This window comes from Theropithecus gelada, chromosome 1 (genome assembly GCF_003255815.1).
Source record: "Theropithecus gelada isolate Dixy chromosome 1, Tgel_1.0, whole genome shotgun sequence".
Taxonomy (NCBI): Eukaryota; Metazoa; Chordata; class Mammalia; order Primates; family Cercopithecidae; genus Theropithecus; species Theropithecus gelada.
This window is the reverse complement of record NC_037668.1, coordinates 19,450,521-19,476,172: the sequence shown is the minus strand read 5'-3', so window position 1 is coordinate 19,476,172 and position 25,652 is coordinate 19,450,521. Positions and strand designations below refer to the sequence as shown.

General features: G+C 42.6%; 1 protein-coding gene across 2 annotated transcripts in view; it reads left to right on the top strand.

The window, feature by feature from the left end:
- Positions 1-25,652, top strand: part of NUP210L (nucleoporin 210 like) — a 170,117-nt gene that overhangs the window by 58,043 nt on the left and 86,422 nt on the right. For both annotated transcript variants that reach the window (XM_025405070.1, XM_025405061.1), the window contains exons 16-17: positions 3,026-3,199; positions 18,766-18,958. In XM_025405070.1, coding sequence (XP_025260855.1) covers positions 3,026-3,199; positions 18,766-18,958 — 367 coding nt within the window. The remainder of the gene's footprint in view (positions 1-3,025; positions 3,200-18,765; positions 18,959-25,652) is intronic.

Genomic DNA, 25,652 nt, shown 5'->3' with positions numbered 1-25,652 from the left:
GTCAGGAGTATGAGACCAGCCTAGCCAACATGGTGAAACCCCTCTCTGCTAAAACAAAACAAAACAAAACAAAAACAACAACAACAAAACGACTAGCCGGGTGTGGTGGCATGTGCCTGTGATCTCAGCTACTTAGGAGGCTCAGGCGGAAGAATTGCTTGAACCTGGGAGGCAGAGGTTGTGGTGAGCTGAGATCGCACCACTGCACTCCAGCCTGGGTGACAGAGCGAGACTTTGTTTAAAAAAAAAAAAAGAATAGCTCCCCATTTCTGCTTCACCCCAGCCCCTGGCAACCACTAATCTACTTTCTGTCTCTAATTTTGGCAACTCTAAGTACCTCATATAAATGGAATACATATAATATTTTTCTTTTTATGACTGGCCTATTTCACTTAACATAATGTTCTCAAGGTTTATTCACATTGTAGCATACGTCAGAATTTCCTTCCTTTTAAGGCTGCATAATATTCCTTTATATATATATGTATATATAAAATATGTACATATAAAATTATATATATATATGTATATGTGAAATTTTGCGGCCGGGTGCAGTGACTCATGCCTATAATCCCAGCACTTTGGGAGACCGAGGTGGGCAGATCATTTGAGGTCAGGAGTTCGAGACCAGCCTGGCCAACATGGTGAAACCCCATCTCTACTAAAAATACAAAACTTAGCTGGGCGTGGTGGTGGGCACCTGTAATGCTAGCCACTTGGGAGGCTGAGGCAGGAGAATTGCTTGAACCTGGGAGGTGGAGATTGCAGTGAGCCGAGATCATGCCATTGCACTCCAGCCTGGGCAATAGAGCAAGAGTCACTCTCAAAAAAAAAAAAAAAGAAAAGAAAAAGAAATTTTGCTTATTCACTCATCCATTGATGGACACTTGGGTTGCTTAGAGTAAGGTTTTAGCAATCATGAATAATGCTGCTGTTGACCAGGCACAGTGGCTCACACCTGTAATCCCAGCACCTTGGGAGGCTGAAGCAGGTGGGTCAGTTGAGGCCAGGAGTTCGAGATCAGCCTGGCCAACATGGCAAAGCCCTGTCTCTACTGAAAATACAAAAATTAACAGGGTGTGGTTGTGTGTGCCTGTAGTCTTAGCTACTCAGGAGGATGAGTCACAAGAATCTCTTGAACACAGGAGGCGGAGGTTACAGTGAGCCAAGATCATGCCACTGCACTCCAGCCTGGGCAACAGGGTGAGACTTTGTCTCAAATAATAATAATACTAGCAATAATAATAATAATGCTGTCAACAAATACAGCTATCTCTCAAGATCCTGCTTTTTAATTGTTTTGGGTATATATACCCAGAAGTGGAATTGCTTGATCATATGGTAATTCTATTTTTAATTTCCTGAGGAACCACCATACTATTTTCCACAGCAGCTGTACCATTTTACTTTCCTACCAGTAGTGCACCAGGGTTCCCATTTCTCCAGAACCTCACCAATACTTGTTATTTTCAGTTTCTTTCTTTTTTCTTTTTTTCGAGACGGAGTTTGATTCTTGTCACCCAGGCTGGAGTTCAATGGTATGATCTTGGCTCACTGCAACCTCTGCCTCCCAGGTTCAAGCAATTCTCTTGCCTCAGTCTCCCGAGTAGCTGGGACTACAGACGTGTGGCACCATGCCCGGCTAATTTTTGTGTTTTTAGTAGAGATGGGGTTTCACCATATCAGCCAGGCTGGTCTCAAACTCCTGACCTCAGGTGATCCACCCACCTCAGCCTCCCAAATTGCTGGGATTACAGGTGCGAGCCACCGCACTGGGCCTTTGCCCATTTTTGGAATCAGTCTTCTACTATTGAGTATGATGTTAGCTGTGATAAGGCTTTTATTATGTTAAGATAGTTTCCTTCTTTTCCTAGTTTGTTGAGTGAGCTATTAGTAATTTCAGGCCTAATTAACCCCCATTTGAAGTTTCCTAACTTATTTTTGTTTCCACATTCCGTTATTCATTAGTACTTCTACTAGAAATAAGTGGAAACACAAATTAGTTTTTTCACTTTTTATGAACTTGTAACAAAATATTTGGTGGAGGAAAAGACTGAAGTAATTGGTCAAAGTTAGATTCTTTTTTTTTTCTGAGACAGGGTCTCACTATGTTGCTCAGGCTGGTCTTGAACTCCTAGGCGCAAGCAATCCTCCTGACTCAGACTTCCAAGTAGCTGAGATTACAGGTACACACCACCATACCCAGTCAAAGTTAGATTTTTTTTTTTTTTTAGACAGGGTCTCACTGTGTTGCCCAGACTAGAGTGCAGTGGCATGAACATGGCTCACTGTAGCCTTGACCTCCTGGGTTCAAGGAATCCTCCTGCCTCAGTCTCTCAAGTAGCTGGGACTACAGGCGTGCACCACCATGCCTCGCTAATTTTTAGATTTTTTGTAGAGATGGGGTCTTACTATGTTGCCCAAGATGGTCTTGAACTCCTAGACTCAAGTGATCCTCCCAAAGTGCTGGGATTATAGGCATGAGCCATTGTGCCTGACCTAGAATTTTTTTTTTTTTTTTTTTTTGAGACGGAGTCTAGCTCTGTCGCCCAGGCTGGAGTGCAGTGGCCGGATCTCAGCTCACTGCAAGCTCCGCCTCCCGGGTTTACGCCATTCTCCCGGCTCAGCCTCCCAAGTAGCTGGGACTACAGGTGCCCGCCACCTCGCCCGGCTAGTTTTTTGTATTTTTTTTTAGTAGAGACGGGGTTTCACCGTGTTAACCAGGATGGCCTCGATCTGCTGACCTTGTGATCCGCCCGTCTCGGCCTCCCAAAGTGCTGGGATTACAGGCTTGAGCCACCGCGCCCGGCCTAGATTTTTTTAATGTTCCATTTGTTTTCAAAGTTTCATGATATTATTAATGCCCTTTAGCACAGATAATTAAGAACTATAATGTCTTTAAGGGATTTGTCAGATTATAATGTGAAAGGGACTCTCTATGCTGGAATTTGAATAATTCTAACACATTTATATTGGCATCAAGTATCTACCCACAATTATCTCTTGCTTTGATATTTCCTTAAAGGTTCTCACATTCCGAATTGGAAATCATCCAGGTGTCCTGAACCCTAGTCCAGCTGTAGAGGTTTTGCAGGTTCGCTTCATATGTGCCCACCCTGCCAGTATGTCAGTAACGCCAGTATACAAGGTGCCAGCTGGTGCCCAGCCATGTCCTCTGCCGCAGCACAACAAACAGCTGGTAAGTACAGAGTATGTTTCCAACTAAGTTGGCACTTTTATCTTCCATGCTTTAGAGATAGTCTGGAATTCTTTGGGGTATATATCCAGAAGTGGAATTGCCAGATCATATGGTAATTCTATTTTTAATTTTTTGAGGAACCGCCATACCGTTTTCCACAGCAGCTGTACTGTCTTACATTCTTACCAACAGTGCACAAAGGTCCCCATTTCTCCACTTATCAACATTGAATAAATTATTTTATTCATTACTCATTTTCTGATAGTGTCTGAGGAGAGGTGATTAAACTAGATTAGAATTGGCTACACTTGTTTACTATACTTAAGTACATAATCAGCTTGTGATAATGGCAACAGACAATTAAGATCTGACTACATAACTTCCAAATTTTGCTGATATCCTTTGCTACCAAATCTTTTATTAACAATATTAATAAGTAATAAAATTTACCTCTTCTCCAAACCAATCATGAAGAATAGTGGTAAGCAATAATGTAGCTACTAAGTAGGAAATGGGGTATGAAAAATAAATGAGTTATCTATCCTAGAAAGTAGAACATCATATTATATAATAAACAATGTTGAGTACAGGTCCAAGCTTGGGAGCATAGAAGTCATTACTTAGCCTATACAGAACAGAGCAATCAATTAGTTATTCCCATTTTCTGGATGAGAAAACTGAGCCTCCTAAAAGTCGATTAATTTTCTCAGTCACAAAGCTAGAAAGGAACACATTCTGTCTGACTCCAAAGCACATGTTATTTGTGCCATACTGCCTTTTATTATGAAGAACAACAGTATGGGATGTTATAGGTTGTGAACTCATTTTTTCGAGTCAGACTTCACATTAAATATTATTTGAAGTTTATGAAGGAGTTACTTTTTTTAAAGCACTCTGAGTGGAGTAGAATAAAAGTTACCCCTATAACATCATTGTCATTCAATGGCATTTTTCTTTTCATTTGAAATAATTCAAATTTACAGACAAGTTGCAAGAAAAGAACTTTTTCCCTGAACCATTTGAGACTAAGTTACAGACATGATTATCCATCACCCTATTGACCTACACTAGCATATATTCACCCTTTTTTTCTTTTTTTGAGACAGGGTCTCACTCAAGTCATCCAGGCTGGAGTACATGGCACTATCTGCAGCCTCAACTTCCCCCTCAGGTGATTTTCCCACCTCAACCTCCCAGTTAGCTGGGATTATAGGTGTGTGCCACCACGCTGGCTAATTTTTTGTATTTTTAGTAGAGATGGGGTTTCGCCATGTTGCGCAGGCTGGTCTTGAACCCCTGGGCTCAAGGGATCCACCCATCTCAGTCTCACAAAGTGCTGGGATTAGAGGTGTGAGCTAACGCGCCCAGCAGATCACCCTTTTAAAATGTTCAAATCAAAGTTGTGCAACCATCGCTGCTATCTAACTTCAGATCATTTTCATTTTCTCCGGAAGAAACTCCATACCCATTAGCAGTCACTCCCTATTTCCTCCATTTCTCAACCCCTGGCAACCACTAATAGACTTTCTGTCTCTGTGGATTTGCCTATTCTGACATTTCATATGAATGGAATAATACAATATGTGTCCTTTGTGCCTAGCTTCTTTCATTTAGCATGTTTTCAAGCTTGTATCAGTAGTGCATTTTTAATGGCTAAGTAATATTCCATTGTGTAGATATACTACATTTTGTTTATCCAGCCATCAGTTGATGGATATATGTGTTGTTTCCACCTTTGGCTATTATGAATAATGCTGCCATGAACATTCATCTACAAGTTTTTATGTGAACATATGTCTTCATTTCTCTAGAGTATATAGCTAGGAGTGGAATTGGTGGTTTTTATGTTAATTCCATGCTTAGCATTTTGAAGAACTTCCAGCTGTTTCCAAAGTGGCTGTACCATTTACATTTCCACTAGCAGTGTATGAGGCTTCCAGTTTCTCCATATCCTTGCCAACAATTGCTATTATGTGTCATTTTGATTATAGCCTTCCTAGTGGGTATAAAGTGGTATCTCATTGTGGTTTTGATTTGTATTTCCCACTGTCTAATTATGTTGTGTATCTTTTTTTTTTTTTTTTTTTTGAGATGGAGCTTCACTCTTTTCGCCCAGGCTGGAGTGAAGTGGTGCGATCTCGGCTCACTGCAACCTCCAGCCCCCAAGTTCAAGTGATTCTCCTGCCTCATCCTCCTGAGTAGCTGGGATTATAGGCATGCAGTATCACGCCTGGCTAATTTTTGTATTTTTAGTAGAAATGGGGTTTCACCATGTTGGCCAGGCTGGTCTCAAACTCCTGACCTCAGGTGATCCACCCGCCTTGGCCTCCCAAAGTGCTGGGATTACAGGTGTGAGCCACCATGCCCAGCCTATGTTGCGTATCTTTTTATGTGCTTATTGGCCATTTGTATATATTCTTTTGACAAATGTATATTCAGATCCTTTGTCAATTTTTAATTGAATTATATGTCTTTTTATTGAGTTGTAAGAGTTCTTCATTTCTTATATTCTACATACAAGTCTCTTTTCAGATATATGATTTGCAAAAATGTTCTCTCATCACATAGGTTATCTTTTACTTTTTTTTTTAAGACACAGGGTCTCACTTTGTCACTCAAGCTGCAGAGCAGTGACATGATCATAGGTCACTGTAACCTCCAACTCCTGGGCTCAAGCTCTCTATCCTCTCACCTCAGCCTCCTAAGTGGCTGGGACTACAGTCACATGCCACCACACTCAGCTAATTTTTTTTTTTTTTTTTTTCTGTAGAGACAAGGTCTCACTATATTGCCCAGGCTGGTCTCAAACTCCTGGCCTCAAGTGATCCTCCAGCCTTGGCCTCCCAAAGTGCTGGGATTACAGGCATGAGCCACCATGCTTGGCCTCACTTTTCTGATGACATCTTCTGAAGCACAAAAGTTTTTAACTTTGATGAATTCTGATTTGTCAATTTTGTTACTATAGTTGTTGTTTGTACTTTTGGTGTTATATCTAAGAAACCATTGCCTAATCTGAGAGCATGAAGATTTATGCCTTTGATTTATTCTGTGAGTTTTATAGTTTTAACTCTTACATTTAGCTCTCTAATCCACTTTGAGTTGATTTTTATGGTGTGAGGTAGGGATATAACTTCATTTTTGTGTTTTGGTTTTTTTTTTCTTTTTTCTTTTTTCTTTTTTTTTTGAGACTGAGTCTTGCTCTATTGCCCAGGCTGGAGTGCAGTGGTGTGATCTTGGTTCACTGCAATCTCTGCCTCCTGGGTTCGAGTTATTCTCATGCCTCAGCCTCCCCAGTAGCTGGAATTACAAGTGTCTGCCACCATGCCTGGCTAATATTTTATTTTTAGTAGAGACGGGGTTTCACCATGTTGGCCAGGCTGGTCTCCAATTCCTGATCTCAAATGATCTACCCGCCTTGGCCTCCCAAAGTGCTGGGATTACAAGCATGAGCCAGTGTGCCCAGCTTCATTTCATTTTTTTTACATGTTGGTATCCACTTGACCCAGCACCATTTGTGAAAACAATTATTTCTTATCCTTTGAGTTGTCTTGGCACTCTTGTTACAAATCTATTAATCATAAACATGACAGTTTATTTCTGGACTCTGAAATCTGTTCTATTGATCTATACATCTTTATGCCAGTACCACACTGTCTTGATCACTGTAGCTTTGTAGTAAGTTTTGAGGTTGGGAGGTATGAATTTTGCAACTTTGTTCTTTTTCAAGATTGTTTTGGCTCTTCTGGGTCCCTTGCATTTCCACATAAATTTTTAGGGTCAGCTTGTCAATTTCTGCAAAGAAGCCAGCAGAGATTCTGATAGGGATTGCATTGACTCTGTAGATCAGTTTGGAGAGTATTGCCATTTTGATAATATTGTCTTTTGATTTATGAATATGGATGCCTTTCTGTTTATTCGTATCTTTAATTTCTTTCAACAGTGTTTCCTGTTTAGGGTATACAAGTTTTACACTCATTAGATTTATTCCTAAATATTTTGCTTTTTTGATGCTATCATAATTGGAATTTTTCTTTAATTAATTAATTAATCTATTTATTTATTTTGAGACGGAGTCTTGCTCTGTCACCCAGGCTGGAGTGCAGTGGCACGATCTCGGCTCACTGCAAGCTCTGCCTCCTGGGTTCACACCATTCTCCTGCCTCAGCCTCCCGAGTAGCTGGGACTACAGGCACCCGCCACCAAGTCCAGCTAATTTTTTTTTTTTATTTTTAGTAGAGGCAGGGTTTCACCATGTTAGCCATCATGGTCTCAATCTCCTGACCTCATGATCTACCTGCCTCAGCCTCCCAAAGTGCTAGGATTACAGGCACGAGCCACTGCACCTGGCCTTTAATTTTATTTTTAGTCCAGGTGCTGTGGCTCACGCCTGTAATCCCAGCACTTTGGGAGGCCGAAGTGGGTGGATCATCTGAGGTCAGGAGTTCAAGACCAGCCTGGCTGCTGTGGCTGGTAACTTATTGGTTATTTAGAAGTGTTTTTGTTTAATTTCCACACGTTTGTGAATATTCCAGATTTCCTGTTACTGATTTCTGATTTCACTCCATTGTGGTTAGAGAACATACTTTTAAATTTAAATCCCCCCCTCTGTTTTTTTTTTTTTTTTTTTTTTTAAAGAAATGTGGGTCCCGGATGGATGCAGTGGCTTATGCCTGTAATCTCAGGACTTTGGAAGGCCAAGGCAGGTGGATCACTTGAGCCCAGGAGTTGGAGACCAGCTGGGCAACATGGCAAAACCTATCTCTACCAAAAATACAAAACTTAGCCAGTCTCATAACCTGGTCTCAAAATAAATAAATAGACAAAAATTTTAAAAAAATAAATAAATAAAGCAGGGTCTCAACCAGCCTGGGCAATATAATGAGACCTTGTCTCTACAAAAAATTTAAGGCTGGGTGTGGTGGCTCATGCCTATAATCCCAGCACTTTGGGAGGCTGACACGGGGGGGATCACTTGAGGTCAGAAGTTCGAGACCAGCCTGGCCAACGTGGTGAAACCTAAAAATACAAAAACTAGGTGTGGTGGCACATGCCTGTGAGTCCAGCTACTCAGGGGCCGAGGTATGAGAATCGCTTGAACCCAGGAGACGGAGGTTGCAGTGAACTGAGATCACACCACTGCACTGCAGTTTGGGCAACAAAGAAAGACACTGTCTCAAAAAAAAAAAAAAAAAAAATTAAAAATTAGCCAAGCAAGGTAACGTGCTCCTGTAGTCTCAGCTACTGGGTAGGCTAAAGTGGGGAGATTGCTTGAGCCTGAGAAGTGGAAGCTCCAGTAAGCCAAGACTGTGCCACTGTACTCCAGCCTGGGTGACAGGGTGAGACCCTGTCTCAAAAAAAAAAAAGAAAAAGGAAAGAAAAACAACAGCGTTTACCACCCTGTTGAGTCTACCACCATCTCTAAATTGCACTGGTTAACTTTTACCCTTAGTAACTGAATACAGCACAGCTGCAGTTTCATACCATGGATAACAAGGTAGCCACCCAGGAATTAAAGGTTCCTCATCCCCCATCCTTTCATCCTTTCTCATCCCAAACCACATGTTTCTGTGCCACAGTGCCATTCTATCAAATCCCACCTCATTCACACCAATTGTTCGCAAAAAAACTCTCAAACTATGTTTTTCCTCTGCTCTCACACCACCACAATCATTAACACAGAAGATTTCTGTTTCATGAAAAATATGAGAGAGGGAAGAAGAAAAAAGAAGACTCCTGTAACCAAATGTATGCGTTTTTCCCCACGTATCAAGCAGCAGACACCAGCTGGGTGTCCTCCAATTCAATTCTGTCACTATCTACCCGGAGCTACTGTCAAATTTCACAGGTTGAGGGCTCAGTCCCCAAGGCTGCCCCCACCTAAGACACAAGTTGCAAATGCAGGCCTCCAGAACTTCTGACCAACTGGCCTCAAGTTGGGGTTCCCCTGACCTCCTCTTTGGGTTCAATTAATTTGCTGAAGTTGAGAGGTGAAGCTGGCTGGGCTTTTGGGTCGGGTGGGGACTTGGAGAACTTTTCTGTCTAGCTAAAGGATTGTAAACACACCAATCAGGGCTCTGTGTCTAGCTAAAGGTTTGTAAACGCACCAATCAGTGCTCTGTGTCTAAAGGTTTGTAAATGCACCAATCAGCACGTTGTAAAAACGGACCAATCAGCACTCTGTAAAATGGGCTAATCGGCAGGACATGGGAGGGGCCAAATAAGGGAATAAAAGCTGGCCCCGGAGCCAGCGGCACCACACACTCAGGTCCCTTTCCAGGCTGTGTAATCTTTGTTCTTTTGCTCTTCACAATAAATCTTGCTGCTGCTCACTCTTTGGGTCTGCACTACCTTTATGAGCTGTAACACTCACCACAAAGGTCTGCAGCTTCATTCCTGAAGCCAGGGAGACCACGAACCCACCGGGAGGAATGAACAACTCCAGACGTGCCACCTTTAAAAGCTTTAGGACGAAGGTCTGCAGCTTCACTCCTGAAGTCAGCGAGACCACAAACCCATCAGAAGGAAGAAATTCCAGACACATCTGATCACCTGAAGGAACAAACTCCAGACACACCATCTTTAAGAACTGTAACACTCACTGCAAGGGTCTGCGGCTTCATTCTTGAAGTCAGCGAGACCAAGAACCCACCGGAAGGAACCAATTACGGACACAAAGTGACTCATAGAACTCAGGGAAATATTTACTTATGTTTACCAGTTTATATATAAAGGATATTGTAAAGGACACAGATGAAGAGATACATAGGGTGAGGTATAGGAATGGGGTGTTGAGCTTCCATGCCCTCCCTCGCATGCCATCCTCTGGGAATCTCCACCTGTTCAACTATCTACAAGCTCTCTCCAAATGTTATTGAATTGTCTGTTTCTTCCTCAATTCTGTCAGGTTTTGCTTCATGTATTTTGAGGCTCTGTTATTAGGTACATATGCATTTACAATCGTTATATCTTTTTAATAGAGTGACCCTTGGCAATACCACAATGCAATTCTGACACCAATATGCAGTTAGCTCGGACTCCACAGTTTTCAGGGCGCAGTTCCCAACAAGACTGCCCTCACTTTGGATGATAGCTGCAAATTGAGGGACTCACAGGCCACACACACTTCTGACCAAGTTTGGTAGTTTGTTAGAATGACTCACAGTTTCATTATAAAGGATACAAATCCTTTTGTATCCTTTGAGAAAGATCTTCAGAGAGTCCCAGACACGGAGCTTCCATGCCCTCTCCATGGAGTTAGGATGTGGTGAAAACATATCAGGTGGAAGACATCAATGTGTTTACCAAACAGGAAATTCCACTGAGATTTGGTGTCCAATGTTTTGTTTTGTTTTTTGTTTTTTGAGACAGGGTGTCACTCTGTTGCCCGGGCTGAGTGCAATGGCATGATTATGGCTCACTGCAGCCTCACTTCCTGGGCTCAAGTGATCCTCCCACCTCAGCTTCTCGAGGAGCTGGGACCACAGGTGCGTGCTATTACACTCAGCTAATTTTAAATGCCTGGGCGCCACTCCAGGCAGGGTCCCCACCCAAGCGGTCCCTCTGTCTTAGGACTGTCGTTACTGTGGCTTGTAGAATGGGGCAGTCAAGGGGCTGAGATCAGGAGTTTGAGACCAGCCTGGCAAACATGGCGAAACCCCATCTCTACTAAAAATACAAAAAGGAGCCAGGCATGGTGGTGCATGCCTGTAATCCCAATTACTTGGGAGGCTGAGGCAGGAGAATCGTTTGAACCTGGGAGGCGGAGGTTGCAGTGAGCCAAGATTGTGCCATTGCACTCCAGCCTCGGTGACAGAGCAAGACTCCATCTCAAAAAAAAAAAAAAAAAAAAAAGAAAGAAAAAGGAGAAAGAAGTGGCTGGGCACAGTGGCTCATACCTGTAATCCCAGCACTTTGGGAGGCTGAGGCAGGCGGGTCACTTGAGGTCAGGAATTTGAGACCAGCCTGACCAATATGGTGAAACCCTGTCTCTACTAAAAATACCAAAAAATGTCCCAAGCATGGTGGCGTGCACCTGTAGTCTCAACTGCTTGGGAGGAGAGTCTGAGGAAAATCACTTGAACCCAGGAGGCAGAGGTTGCAGTGAGCAGAGATGGCACCACTGCACTCCTGCCTAGGTGACAGAGCGAGACCATCTCAAAAATAAATAATAAATAACAGCAACCAAAAAAATCTTTAGTAGAGATGGGGTTTCATTATGCTGCCCAGGCTGGTCTCGAACTCCTGAGCTCAGGCAATCCACCTGCCTCAGCCCCCCAAAGTGCTAGGGTTACAAGTGTGAGCCACCACACCTGGCCCTTTTTCTTTCATTTTGAGTGTGTCATCTCACTGCCTTCTGGTCCTCATGGTTTCTAATGGAAGATCAGCTATTGATCCCATGGAAGATCCCTTAATGAGGGGTGAATCCCTTCCCTTTCTGTTTTTATGATTCTATCTTTGACTCTGGACAGATGGATTATGATGTGTTCAGATGTAAATCTTTTTGAATTTATTCTACTTGATGTTGTTTGAGCTTCTTGAATGTTTAGATTAATGTTTTTCATCAATTTGGTAAGTTTTGGCCATTATTTCTTCAAATATTCTTTCTTCCTCTATTCTTCTATCTCCTCTCCTTCTAGCATTCCCTTTTTGCATATACTGATACACGTGATGGTGTTCCACAGGTCTCTGATGTTTGTTCTTTTTTTTCATTCTTTTTTCTTTTTATTCATCAGACTGGATAATCTCAGTTGACTATCTTCAAGTTCTCCAATTCTTTCTTCAGCCTGTTCAAATCTGCTGTTGAATTCCTCTAGTTAATTTTTTGTTTCAATTATTGTACTTTTCAACTTCAGAATTTCTTTTTGGTTCTTTTTTGTTATGACTTCTATCTCTTTATTGGTATTCTTTATGTAATGTGATACCACTTTTGTATTTTCCTTTAGTTATTCAAACATGAATACCTTTAGTTCTTTGGACAGTAAAGTTAATTAGAAGTCTTTGGCTGGGCGCAGTGGCTCACGCCTGTAATCCCAGCACTTTTGGAAGCTGAGGTGAGTGGATCATGAGGTCAGGAGTTCAAGACTATCCTGGCCAATCTGATGAAACCCCGTCTCTACTAAGAATACAAAAATTAGCCAGGCATGGTGGCGCATGCCTGTAGTCCCAGCTACTTGGGAGGCTGAGACAGGAGAATCACTTGAACCCGGGAGATGGAGGTTGCAGTGAGCCAAGATCGTGCCACTGCACTCCAGCCTGGTGACAGAGTGAGACTCTGTCTCAAAAAATAAAAAAGAAGTCTTTGTCTGGCCCAGGCATGGTGGCTCATACCTGTAATTCCAGCACTTTGGGAGGCCGGGGTGGACAGATCCTTCGAGTTCGGGAGTTCAAGACCAGCCTGAGTGACATGGCAAAACCCTGTCTCTACAAAAATACAAAAATTAGCCATGTATGGTGGTGCATGCCTGTAGTCCCAGCTACTTGGGAGGCTGAGGTGGGAGGATTGCTTGAGTCCAGGAGGCACAGGATGCGGTGAGCTACGATTGCATCACTGCACTCCAGCCTGGGCAATGAAGTGAGACTCCATCTCAAAAAAGAAAAAAAAAAGAAAAGAAAAGAAAAAAGAAGTATTTGTCTTGTAAGCTCAATGTCTGGGCATTCTCAAGGACAGTTTCTATGGAAACTGCTTTTATTCTCATGTATGGTCATACTTATTTCTTTACATTTCTAATAATCTTTTGTTAAAAACTCAACATTTAGTATAATGTAATGTAGCAACTCTGAAATAAGCTTCTTCCCCTCCCCTGCTTTTGTGGTTGCTTGTGTTTTTTTGTTTTTGCTGAGAACATTTATTTAGTGACTTTTCTGAACTAGTTCTGTAACATCTGTACTCTTTGACCTGTGTAGCTACTAAAAGTCTCTGCTTAATTAGCTTCATGGACAGCTAATTATTGTAAATATTTATTTGTGTTCCTGGTATTTTTATTGAGATTGTGTTAAATTTATTTATTAACTTGGAATAAGTGGGATATTTATGATGTTGAGTCATTGAGTCATCTTGTCAAAGAATGTGTATATGTGTGTGTGTATATATGTATGTGTATATATGTATGTATATATGTATGTCTCACATATATGAGAGAATTTACAGACATGTTTTAAAATTGCTGTACAACTTATGATACTTTTTTTAAACAAATTTTATTTACAAGCTCTGTTCACTGAAAGGGCCTACACCCCAACAGTGATGTACAAACATCTTGGTTTCTAAACACTAGTCCCCATTTAAAGGAATCAGAGCATTTTGGAGAACTAGTTGATTCCAGCTCAGTAGGGAAAGTGCACAATGATTCTGAAACAACTTGTGTTAGAAAGCAAAGAAGCACTCAAAGAGTAATAGTGACTTCTCAAAAAGAAGCTGACTTGAAGGGACCCCTGCTGTCCAAATTGTAGATAATTTGAGCATCCAAAAAATAATGGCAGAGGGTTGAAAAATTACCTGTTGAGTACAATGTTTACTACAGTAAAAGCCCAGACTTCACCACTATGTCATACATGCATGTAAGAAATCTGCATTTGTACCCCTTAAATATCTTTTAAAAAATAATGACAGAAATATCAACTTAAAATTAATGATCCCAGCCGGGTGCGGTGGCTCACTCCTGTAATCCCAGCACTTTGGGAAGCCGAAGCAGGTGGATCACAAGGTCAGGAGTTCAAAACCAGCCTGGCCAACATAGTGACACCCCGCCTCTACTAAAAATACTCAAAAAATTAGCCAGGCGTAGTGGTGGGCGCCTGTAGTCCCAGCTACTCGGGAGACTGAGGCAGGAGAATCACTTGAACTGGGGAGGCGGAGGTTGCATTGGGCCGAGATCATGCCACTGCATTCCAGCCTGGGTGACAGAGTGAGATCTCCATCTCAAAAAAAAAAAACAAAAAAAAAACAAAAACATGATCCCATAGTGATGCTCAAGATTATAAGAGGAGGCCGGGCGCGGTGGCTCAAGCCTGTAATCCCAGCACTTTGGGAGGCCGAGACGGGCGGATCACGAGGTCAGGAGATCGAGACCATGCTGGCTAACACGGTGAAACCCCGTTTCTACTAAAAAATACAAAAAATTAGCCGGGCGAGGTGGCGGGCGCCTGTAGTCCCAGCTACTGGGGAGGCTGAGGCAGGAGAATGGCGTGAACCCAGGAGGCGGAGCTTGCAGTGAGCTGAGATCCGGCCATTGCACTCCAGCCTGGGCGACAGAGTGAGACTCCGTCTCAAAAAAAAAAAAAAAAAAAAAGATTATAAGAGGAAAATGAAGGAAGAAAGAGAGACAGAAGGAGGGAGAAAGAGAAGAGAAATGAATTGAGGAAGGAAGGAAGAGAAGGAGGATGGAAGAGAAAAAAGGATGCTCTTTTCCAGGAAAATACCAGCTTATATAAAATGAATCATAGAATTAGAAATTTATGATTTTGTAATCCTCCTTGTAATAATTGGTCCTGGCAAAGATCATCAATGGATATTAAGACTAGTAGGTGAAAGCTTGTTGGGAAATGGGATAGTCTCAAGATTTCAAATTATCACTCACACAGGGGAAACCATACCTTTATACTGGAGAGATCTCCAGTGGCAATCACCACCTTCAGCAGATCATCAAATTTGGCATCACTAATAGTGGTGCAACCTGATATTATGTGCAAGTAAATTTTTAACAGACTCTCCAAAAAAAAAATAAAAATACTAAGGGGGACCCAATTTGTAACATGTGCCAAATTCTATGGTGTGAATATTCCCGTCATGGCCAATTTCAGATTACCAATATGATATCACTATTCAGAGTTGTAAAGAGATGCTAACAATCAGCTTACCTATGAGCCTGCTCTAGTATAACATTGAATTTATTTATTTATTTATTCATTCATTCATTGAGACAGAGTCTCACTCTGTCGCCCAGGCTGGAGTGCAGTGGTGCATTCTCGGCTAATTGCAACCTCCACATCCCAGGTTCAAGCAATTCTCGTGCCTCAGCCTCCTGAGTAGCTGGGATTACAGGCACACACCATGCCTGTAATTAACCATGCCTGGCTAATTTTTGTATTTTTAGTAGAGACAGGGTTTCGCCATGTTAGCCAGGCTGGTCTCGCACTCCTGACCTCAAGTGATCTGCCCGCCTTGGCATCCCAAAGTGCTGGGATTACAGATGTGAACCACCATGCCTGGTCCTTATTTATTTATTTGAGATGGTCTCACTCTGTCACCTAGGGTAGAGGGCAGTGGTGCAATCATAGCTCACTGTAACCTTGAACTTGGGCTCAAGCGATCCTTCCACCTCAGTTTCTTGAGTAGCTGCAACTACAGGTGTACACCATCATACGTGACTAATCTTTTTTATTTTTTGTAGAGATGCAGGTTTCACACTTTGGGAGGCCGAGGTGGGAGGATTGCTTGAGCCCAGGAGTTCAAGACCGGCCCTGGCAACACAGTGAGACCCCATCTCCACAAAAAATAAAAAAATTCTTGCAGCAGTAAGGTGATACCGCATTGTGGTTTTGATTTGCATTTCCCTGATCATTAGTGATGCTGAGCATTTTTTCATGTTTGTTGTCCATTTGTATATCTTCTTTTGAGAATTGTCTCTTCATGTCCTCAGCCCACTTTTTGATGAGATTGGTTTTTTCTTGCTAATTTGTTGAAGTTCATTGTAGATTCTGGATATTAGTCCTTTGTCAGATGTATAGATCGTGAAGATTTTCTCCCACTCTGTGGGTTGTCTGTTTACTCTGCTGACTGTTCCTTTTGCTGTGCAAAAGCTCTTTAGTTTAATTAAGTTCCAGCTATTTATCTTTGTTTTAATTGCATTTGCTTTTGGGTTCTTGGTCATGAAATCCTTACCTCAGCCAGTATCTAGAAGGGTTTTTCCAATGTTGTCTTCTAGAATTTTTATAGTTTCAAGTCTTAGATTTAAGTCCTTGATCCATTTCGCATTGATTTTTGTATAAGGTGAGGGATGAGGACCCAGTTTCATTCTCCTACATGTGGCTTGCCAATTTATCCCAGTACCATTTGTTAAATAGGGTGTCATTTCCCTACTTTATGCTTTTATTTGCAAGAATGGCCATAATTGCTGGGCGCAGTGGCTCACGCTTGTAATCCCAGCACTTTGGGAGGCCGAGGCGGGCAGATCACAAGGTCAGGAGATCAAGACCATGCTGGCTAACACGGTGAAACCCCGTCTCTACTAAAAATACAAAAAATCAGCCAGGCATGGCGGCAGGCGCATGTAGTCCCAGCTACTCAGGAGGCGGAAGCAGAAGAATGGCCTGAACCCAGCAGGCGGAGCTTGCAGTGAGACAAGATCTCACCACCGCACTCCAGCCTGGGCAGCAGAGCCAGACTCCATCTCAAAAAAAAAAAAAAAAAAAAAAGGCCATAATTTAAAAAATCAAAAAATAATAGACGTTGGTGTAGATACGGTGAACACGGAACACTCCTCCGCTGCTGGTAAGAATGTAAACTAGTATGACCACTATGGAAAACAGTGTGGAGATTCCTTAAAGAACTAAAAGTAAAACTACCATTTGATCCAGCAATCCCACTACTGGGTATCTACCCAGAGGAAAAGAAGTCATTATACGAAAAAGATACTTGCACACACATGTTTATAGCAGCACAATTTGCAGTTGCAAAGATGTGGAACCAACTGAGATGCCCATCAATCAACGAGTGGATAAAGAAATTGTGATACACACACACGCACACATGCATGATGGAATACTACTCAGCCATAAAAAAGAATGAATTAGGGCCGGGTGTAGTGGCTCACGCCTGTAATCCCAGCACTTTGGGCGGCCGAGGCAGGCAGATCACGAGGTCAGGAGATCAAGACCATCCTGGCTAACACAGTGAAATCCCGTCTCCACTAAAAATACAAAAAAATTAGCCGGGCATAGTGGCACGCACCTGTAATCCCAGCTACTCGGGAGACTGAGGCAGGAGAATTGCTTGAACCCAGGAGGCAGAGGTTGCAGTGAGCCAAGACTGTGCCACTGCACTCCAGCCTGGGCAACAGAGCAAGACTCCATCTCAAAAAAAAAAAAAAAAAAGGAAGGAATTGATGGCATTTGCAGCAACCTGGATGGGATTGGAGACTATTATTCTAAGTGAAGTAGCTCAGGAATGGAAAACCAAACATTGTATGCTCTTACTCATAAGTGGGAGCTAAACTATGAGGATGCAAAGGTAAAAGAATGGCACAATAGACTTTGGGACTCGGGGGAAAGGTGGAGAGGGGTAAGAAATAACAAGTCGGGTCCACTGTATACTTCTTGGGTGATGGGTGCACCAGAATCTCACAAATCATCACTAAAGAACTTACTCTTGTAACCAAATACCACCTGTTCCCCAAAAACCTATGGAAAAAAAATTTTAAAAATAAATTGAAATTAAAATTAATAAAATTAAAAAAATTATCCAGGTGTGGTGGCATACACCCATAGTCCTAGCTACTCAGGCGACTGAATTGGGAGGATGACTTGAGCCTGGGAGGTTGAGGCTGTAATGAGCCATGGTCACACTGCTGTGCTTCAGCCCATGCAACAGAGAGAGACCCTGTCTCAAAAAAACAAAACAAAAACTGGCCTGGACTTTACAAAAAATTCAATACCATGAAACACAATAACAAAAAAGGGCAAATGTGCCTTTTCTAGATTGAAATATACTAAAGAGGTAAACAAATACAATGCATACATATACCTTAATTAACTTCTAGATCTAAACTAAAAAACATTTAAAAACATTTTGGGGGGATGTTTTGGGAAATGAAAATATTGACTATACATTTGCTGACATTGAATTAGTGTTAATATTATAATTATTATTATTATTATTATTATTATTTTTTTTTTTTTTTTGAGGCGGAGTCTTCACTCTGTCGCCCAGGCTGGAGTGCAGTGGCACCATCTCAGCTCACTGCAAGCTCCGCCTCCCGGGTTCGCGCCATTCTCCTGCCTCAGCCTCCCGAATAGCTGGGACTACAGGCGCCCGCCACCACGCCCGGCTAATTTTTTTTTGTATTTTAGTAGAGACGGAGTTTCACCGTGTTAGCCAGGATGGTCTCGATCTCCTGACCTCGTGATCCGCCCGCCTCGGCCTCCCAAAGTGCAGGGATTACAGGCGTGAGCCACCGCGCCCGGCCCTAGTGTTAATATTATTATGTGTGATACCTGTTTCTTACATAGCAGAATGTTCTCGTATTCTTAGGATACATGCTGAAATACTTAGGGGTGAAGTGCAATGATGCCTACATCAACAAAACAAAATAACATCCATATATGGAAGGTGAGGAAGGAGAGGGAGAGAGAGAAAAGGCAAATGTAACTAAATGTTAAGAACTGGTGAATCCAGGTGAAGTGTGTGTATATAGGTAATTATTATATTGTTCTTTCAATAGCAAAAGTTTGCAAATTGTTAAAGTAAAAATATTGAGAGAAAACTCAATCCCTAGCTTTAGAGATGTCTTACTAGCTCTTAGGCTATTGATTTTTAAATTTTTGTTTTATTACTTTTTATTTTAATGCAGATTCCTGTGTCAAGACTGAGGGACACAGTCCTGGAACTAGCAGTGTTTGATCAACATAGGAGAAAGTTTGATAATTTCAGTTCACTAATGCTAGAATGGAAATCCTCCAATGAAACACTAGCCCATTTCGAAGATTATAAATCAGTGGAAATGGTAGCAAAAGATGATGGCAGTGGGCAGACCCGGTTACATGGTATTGTGAAAATATACAAGTCTTTTGGTATACTTGAGTGTTTCTTTTTTTTTTTTTTTTTTGACTTTAAGTTCTAGGGTACATGTGCACAATGTGCAGGTTTGTTACATATGTATACATGTGCCACATTGGTTTGCTGCACCCATTAACTTGTCATTTACCTTAGGTATTTCTCCTAATGCTATCACTCCCCCATCCCCTCACCCCATGACAGGCCCTGGTGTGTGATGTTCCCTGCCCTGTGTCCAAGTGTTATTGTTCAGTTCCCACCTAGGAGTGAGAACATGCGGTGTTTGGTTTTCTGTCCTTGCGATAGTTTGCTCAGAATGATGGTTTCCAGTTTCATCCATGTCCCTACAAAGGACACGAACTCATCCTTTTCATGGCTGCATAATATTCCATGGAGTATATGTGCCACATTTTCTTTTTTTTTTTTTTCTTTTTTTTTTTTAGACGGAGCCTTGCTCAGTCACCCAGGCTGGAGTGCAGTGGCACGCTCTTGGCTCACTGCAAGCTCCACTTCCAGGGTTCATGCCATTCTCCTGCCTCAGCCTCCCGAGTAGCTGGGACTACAGGCGCCTGCCACTGCACCTGGCTAATTTTTTTTTTTTTTTTTTTTTTTAGTAGACATGGGGTTTCACCATGTTAGCCAGGTCTCGATCTCCGGACCTCGTGATCCACCTGCCTCGGCCTCCCAAAGTGCTGGGATTACAGGTGTGAGCCACCACGTCCAGCCCAGTTTCAGCTTTCTGCATATGGCTAGCCAATTTTCCCAGCACCATTTATTAAATAGGGAATTCTTTCCCCATTTCTTGTTTTTGTCAGGTTTGTCAAAGATCAGATGGTTGTAAATGTGTGGTGTTATTTCTGAGGCCTCTGTTCTGTTCCATTGGTCTATATCTCCATTTTGGTACAAGTACCAAACAACAGAGATATATCTCTGTTTTGGTTACTGTAGGCTTGTAGTATAGTTTGAAGTCAGGTAGCGCGATGCCTCCAGCTTTGTTCTTTTGGCTTAGAATTGTCTTGGCCATGTGGGCTCTTTTTTGGTTCTATATGAACTTTTCCAATTCTGTGAAGAAAGTCATTGGTGGCTTGATGGGCGTGGCATTGAATCTATAAATTATCTTGAGCAGTATGGCCATTTTCACGATATTGATTCTTCCTATCCATGAGCATGAAATATTCTTCTGTTTGTTTGTACCTTCTTTTATTTCATTGAGCAGTAGTTTGTACTTCTCCTTGAAGAGGTCCTTCACGTCCCTTGTAAGTTGGATTCCTAGATATTTTATTGTCTTTGTAGCAGTTGTGAATGGGAGTTCACTCATGATTTGGCTCTCTGCTTATCTGTTATTGGTGGATAAGAATGCTTGTGATTTTTGCACATTGATTTTGTATGCTGAGACTTTGCTGAAGTTATTTGTCAGCTTAAGGAGATTTTGGGCTGAGACGATGGGGTTTTCTAAATACATGATCATGTCATCTGCAAACAGAGACAATTTGCCTTCCTCTTTTCCTAATTGAACCCCCTTTATTTCTTTCTCCTGCCTGATTGCCCTAGCCAGAACTTCCAACACTATGTTGAATAGGAGTGGTGAGAGAGGGTATCCCTGTCTTGTGCCAGTTTTCAAAGGGAATGCTTCCAGTTTTTGCCCATTCAGTATGATATTGGCTGTGGGTTTGTCATAAATAGCTCTTATTATTTTGAGATACATTCCATCAATACCTAGTTTATTGAGAGCTTTTAGCATGAAGGTTTGTTGAATTTTGTCGAAGGCCTTTTCTGCATCTATTGAGATAATCATGTGGTTTTTATCTTTGGTTCTGTTTATGTGATGGATTACGTTTATTGATTTGCGTATGTTGAATCAGCCTTGCATCCCAGGGATGAAGCCAACTTGATGTTGGTGGATAAGCTTTTTGATGTGCTGCTGGATTCGGTTTGCGAGGATTTTATTGAGGGTTTTTCCATCGGTGTTCATCAGGGATATTGGTCTAAAATTCTCTTTTTGGTGTGTGTCTCTGCCAGGCTTTGGTATCAGGATGATGCTGGCCTCATAAAATGAGTTAGAAAGGATTCCCTCTTTTTCTATTGATTGGAAAATTTTGGAAGAAATGGTACCAGCTCCTCTTTGTACCTCTGGTAGAATTCAGCTGTGAATTCATCTGGTCCTGAACTTTTTTTGGTTGGTAGGCTATTAATTATTGCCTCAATTTCAGAGCCTGTTATTGGTCTGTTCAGCAATTCAGCTTCTTCCTGGTTTAGTCTTGGGAGGGTGTATGTGTCCTGGAATTTATCCATTTCTTCTAGATTTTCTAGTTTATTTACATAGAGGTGTTTATAGTATTCTCTGATGATAGTTTGTATTTCTGTGGGATCAGTGGTCATATCCCCTTTATCATTTTTTACTGCATCTATTTGATTCTTCTGTCTTTTATTCTTTATTAGTCTTGCTAGTGGTCTATCAATTTTGTTGATCTTTTAAAAAAACCAGCTCCTGGATTCATTGATTTTTTTGAAGGGTTTTTTTGTGTCTCTATCCCCTTCACTTCTGCTCTGATCTTAGTTATTTCTTGCCTTCTGCTATCTTTTGAGTTGTTTGCTCTTGCTTCTCTAGTTCGTTCGTTCTTTCCTTCTTTCCTTCCTTCTTTCTTTCTTTTCTTTTCTTTCTTTCCTTCCTTCCTTCCTTCCTTCCTTCCTTCCTTCCTTCCTTCCTTCCTTCCTTCCTTCCTTCTTTCTTTCTTTTCTTCTTTCTTGACAGAGTCTCGCTCTGTTGCCCAGGCTGGAGTGCAGTGGTGCAACAAGCTCCGCCTCCCGGGTTCACGCCATTCTCCTGCCTCAGCCTCCCGAGTAGCTGGAACTACAGGTGCCTGCCACCACGCCTGGCTAATTTTTTGTATTTTTAGTAGAGACAGGATTTCACCATGTTAGACAGGATGGTCTTGATCTCCTGACCTTGTGATCTGCCCGCCTTGGCCTCCCAAAGTGCTGGGATTACAGGTGTGAGCCACCGTGCCCGGCCTCTAGTTCTTTCAGTTGTGACGTTAGAGTGTCGATTTTAGATCTTTCCTGATTTCTCTTGTGGGCATTTAGTGCTACAAATTTACCTCTACACACTGCTTTAAATGTGTCCCAGAGATTCTGGTACGTTGTGCTTTGTTCTCACTGGTTTCAGAGAACATCTTTCTTTCTGCCTTCATTTCTGTCATGCGCGTCAGTGTGAAGAGACCACCAAACAGGCTTTATGTGAGCAATAAAGTTTTGGTTTTTTTTGTTTTTTTTTTTTGAGACGGAGTCTCGCTCTGTCGCCCAGGCTGGAGTGCAGTGGCCGGATCTCAGCTCACTGCAAGCTCCGCCTCCCAGGTTTACGCCATTCTCCTGCCTCAGCCTCCCGAGTAGCTGGGACTACAGGCGCCCGCCACCTCTCCCGGCTAGTTTTTTGTATTTTTTAGTGGAAACGGGGTTTCACCATGTTAGCCAGGATGGTCTGGATCTCCTGACCTCATGATCCGCCCGTCTCGGCCTCCCAAAGTGCTGGGATTACAGGCTTGAGCCACCATGCCTAGCCCGCAATAAAACTTTTTAATCACCTGGGTGCAGGCGGGCTGTGTCTGAAAAGAGAGTCAGCAAAGGGAGATAAGGGTGGGGCCGTTTTATAGGATTTGGGTAGGTAAAGGAAAATTACAGTCAAAGGGGGGTTGTTTTCTGGCAGGCAGGAGTGGGATGCGATGGCTTGGTTTGGGCTCAGAGGCCTGACAATTTCGTTGTCTACCCAGTAGTCATTCAGGAGCAGGTTGTTCAGTTTCCATGTAGTTGTGCGATTTTGAGTGAGTTTCTTAATCATATATCTGAGTGTTTCTACACTCACTTTCTTTCCTTTTTTTTTTTTTTTTTTTGAGATACAGTCTCACTGTGTTGCCCGGGCTGGAGTGCAATGGTACTATCTAGGCTTACTGTAACCTATGCCTCCAGGATTCAAGCAATTCTTGTGCCTCAGCCTCCCGAGTAGCTGGGACTACAGGCACGTGCCACCATGTTCAGCTAATTTTTTGTATTTTAGTAGAGACCGGTTTCACCATGTTGCCCAGGATGGTCTCGGGTTCGTGAGCTCAGGCAATCCACCTGCCTCGGCCTCCCAAAGTGCTAGGATTACAGGCATAAGCCGCCACACCCAGCCCTAAGTCTTTTCTTATGGGCAAGAATTTTATTTTAGATTTTATCACATATCACCTTTTATCTTTGACTCTTGTACTTTTTTTTTTTTTTTTTTTTTGAGACGGAGTCTCGCTCTGTCACCCAGGCTGGAGTGCAGTGGCCGGATCTCAGCTCACTGCAAGCTCTGCCTCCCGGGCTTACGCCATTCTCGTGCCTCAGCCTCCCGAGTAGCTGGGACTACAGGCACCCGCCACCTCTCCCGGCTAGTGTTTTGTATTTTTTAGTAGAGACGGGGTTTCACCATGTTAGCCAGGATGGTCTCGATCTCCTGACCTCGTGATCCGCCCATCTCGGCCTCCCAAAGTGCTGGGATTACAGGCTTGAGCCACCGCGCCCGGCCGACTCTTGTACTTTTTAGAAAACATGAAGGTAGTTTTCCTTGTTTGCAAAGCTAGGGCTGAGGGGCCAACATTTCTTACAAAAACATAAAATTAAATTAATTTTAAAATATATTTCTTTTTCTTTAGAAACAGAATATTATTCTGTCTCCCAGGCTGGAGAGCAGTGGAGCAGATCGTAGCTTACTATAACCTCACACTCTTGGACTGAAGTGATCCTCCTGCCTCAGCCGCCCTAGTAGCTAGGACTGTAGGTGCATGCCACCAGGACCAACTGATTTTTTAATTTTTTGTAGAGACAGGTTCTCACTATGTTGCCCAAGTTGGTCTCAAACTCCTGGCCTGAAGTGATCCTCCTACCTCAGCCTCTCAAAGTGCTAGAATTACAGGCATGAGCCATTGTACCTGATTTTATTTTATTTTATTTTATTTTATTTTATTTATTTTATTTTATTTTATTTTATTTATTGAGATGGAATCTCGGTCTGTCTCCCAGGCTGGAATGCAGTGGTGTGATCTCGGCTCATTGCAACCTCCACCTCCCGGGTTCAAGTGATTCTCCTGCCTCAGCCTCCTGAGTAGCTGGGCTTACAGGCCTGCACCACCTCGCCTGGCTAATTTTTTGTATTTTTAGTAGAGACAGGGTTTCACCATGTTGGCCAGGCTGGTCTCGAACTCTTGAACTCAAGTGATCTGTCTGCCTCGATCTCCCAAAGTGCTGGGATTATAGGCATGAGCCACTGCACCCAGTGCCTGACTCAATTTTAAAATGTATTGACTGCCTATTATTTTCCTAACATTATTTATTTGTTAGCAAATATTTATTGAATGGCTACATTTAAGGTCCTCTGCTAGGCACTGGAGATGTAATGATGAATGAGACAGACATGGCTTCTGCCCTCATATACTTACAGTCTAAGGCATACGATAGCTCGAGAAGCCAGACTTTAAACATTACAACTGTGTTAAGTGCAAGTATAGAAAGACTTGAGAGCTTTAGGGGGACCTAACCTCATCTTGAACAGGGAAGGCTACCGTGAGAAAGTGACATTTATGCTGAGACCTGAAGTGGTGACAGGAAGAGGAAATAGCAAGAATGAGCTTAAGAAGGCTAGTGAGGCCTGGCACAGTGACTCACGCCTGTAATCTCAGCACTCTGGGAGGCCGAGACGGGTGGATCACGAGGTCAGCAGATCGAGACCATCCTGGCTAACACAGTGAAACCCCATCTCTACTAAAAATACAAAAAATTATCCGGGCGTGGTGGCGGGCACCTGTAGTCCCAGCTGCTCGGGAGGCTGAGGCAGGAGAATGGCGTGAACCTGGGAGGCGGAGCTTGCAGTGAGCCAAGATCGGGCCACTGCCCTCCAGCCTGGGCGACAGAGCGAGACTCCATCTAAAAAAAAAAAAAAGAAGGCGAGTGAGACTAAGTCAGAGAGGCACGAGGCATAGATGAGGTTCTAAAAGAGCAACAAGCCCTCATGCCCAAGTGCTTATTAAGCTTCTGCTTGTGTCACATTTGCTGATGTCCCATTCACTAATGGAAGTCACCTGACAAAAACCAGAGTCAAGGTGGGTGGGACTACATAAAGGCATGGATACCAGCAGGCATGATTCACTGTGGACCATTAATATAACTGTTGAGGCCAGGTGCAGTGGCTCATGCCTGTAATCCCAGCACTTTGGGAAACTGAGGCAAGAGAATCAAGCCCAAGAGTGCAAGACCAACCTGGGCAATGTAGTGAGACCCCCCCCCACCTCTATTTAAAAATAATAAAATATTATTTAATATATATTTTATGCATACAAAATATGTAGACATGTTATGCCGAGACCTGCTCGGTCGGGGAGACCCTAACCCAGTGGCACTAGAGGAATTGAAGACACAAACACAGAAACATAGAGGTGTGAGGAATCAGGGGTCTCACAGCCTTCAGAGCTGAGAACCCCGAACAGAGATTTACCCACATATTTATTAACAGCAAACCAGTCTTTAGCATTGTTTCTACAGATATTAAATTAACTAAAAGTATCCCTTAAGGGAAACAAAGGGATGGGCCGAATTAATTGCAGCAGGAACATGCTCTTAAGACACAAATCGCTCATGCTTTTGTTTGTGGCTTGAGAATGCCTTTAAGCG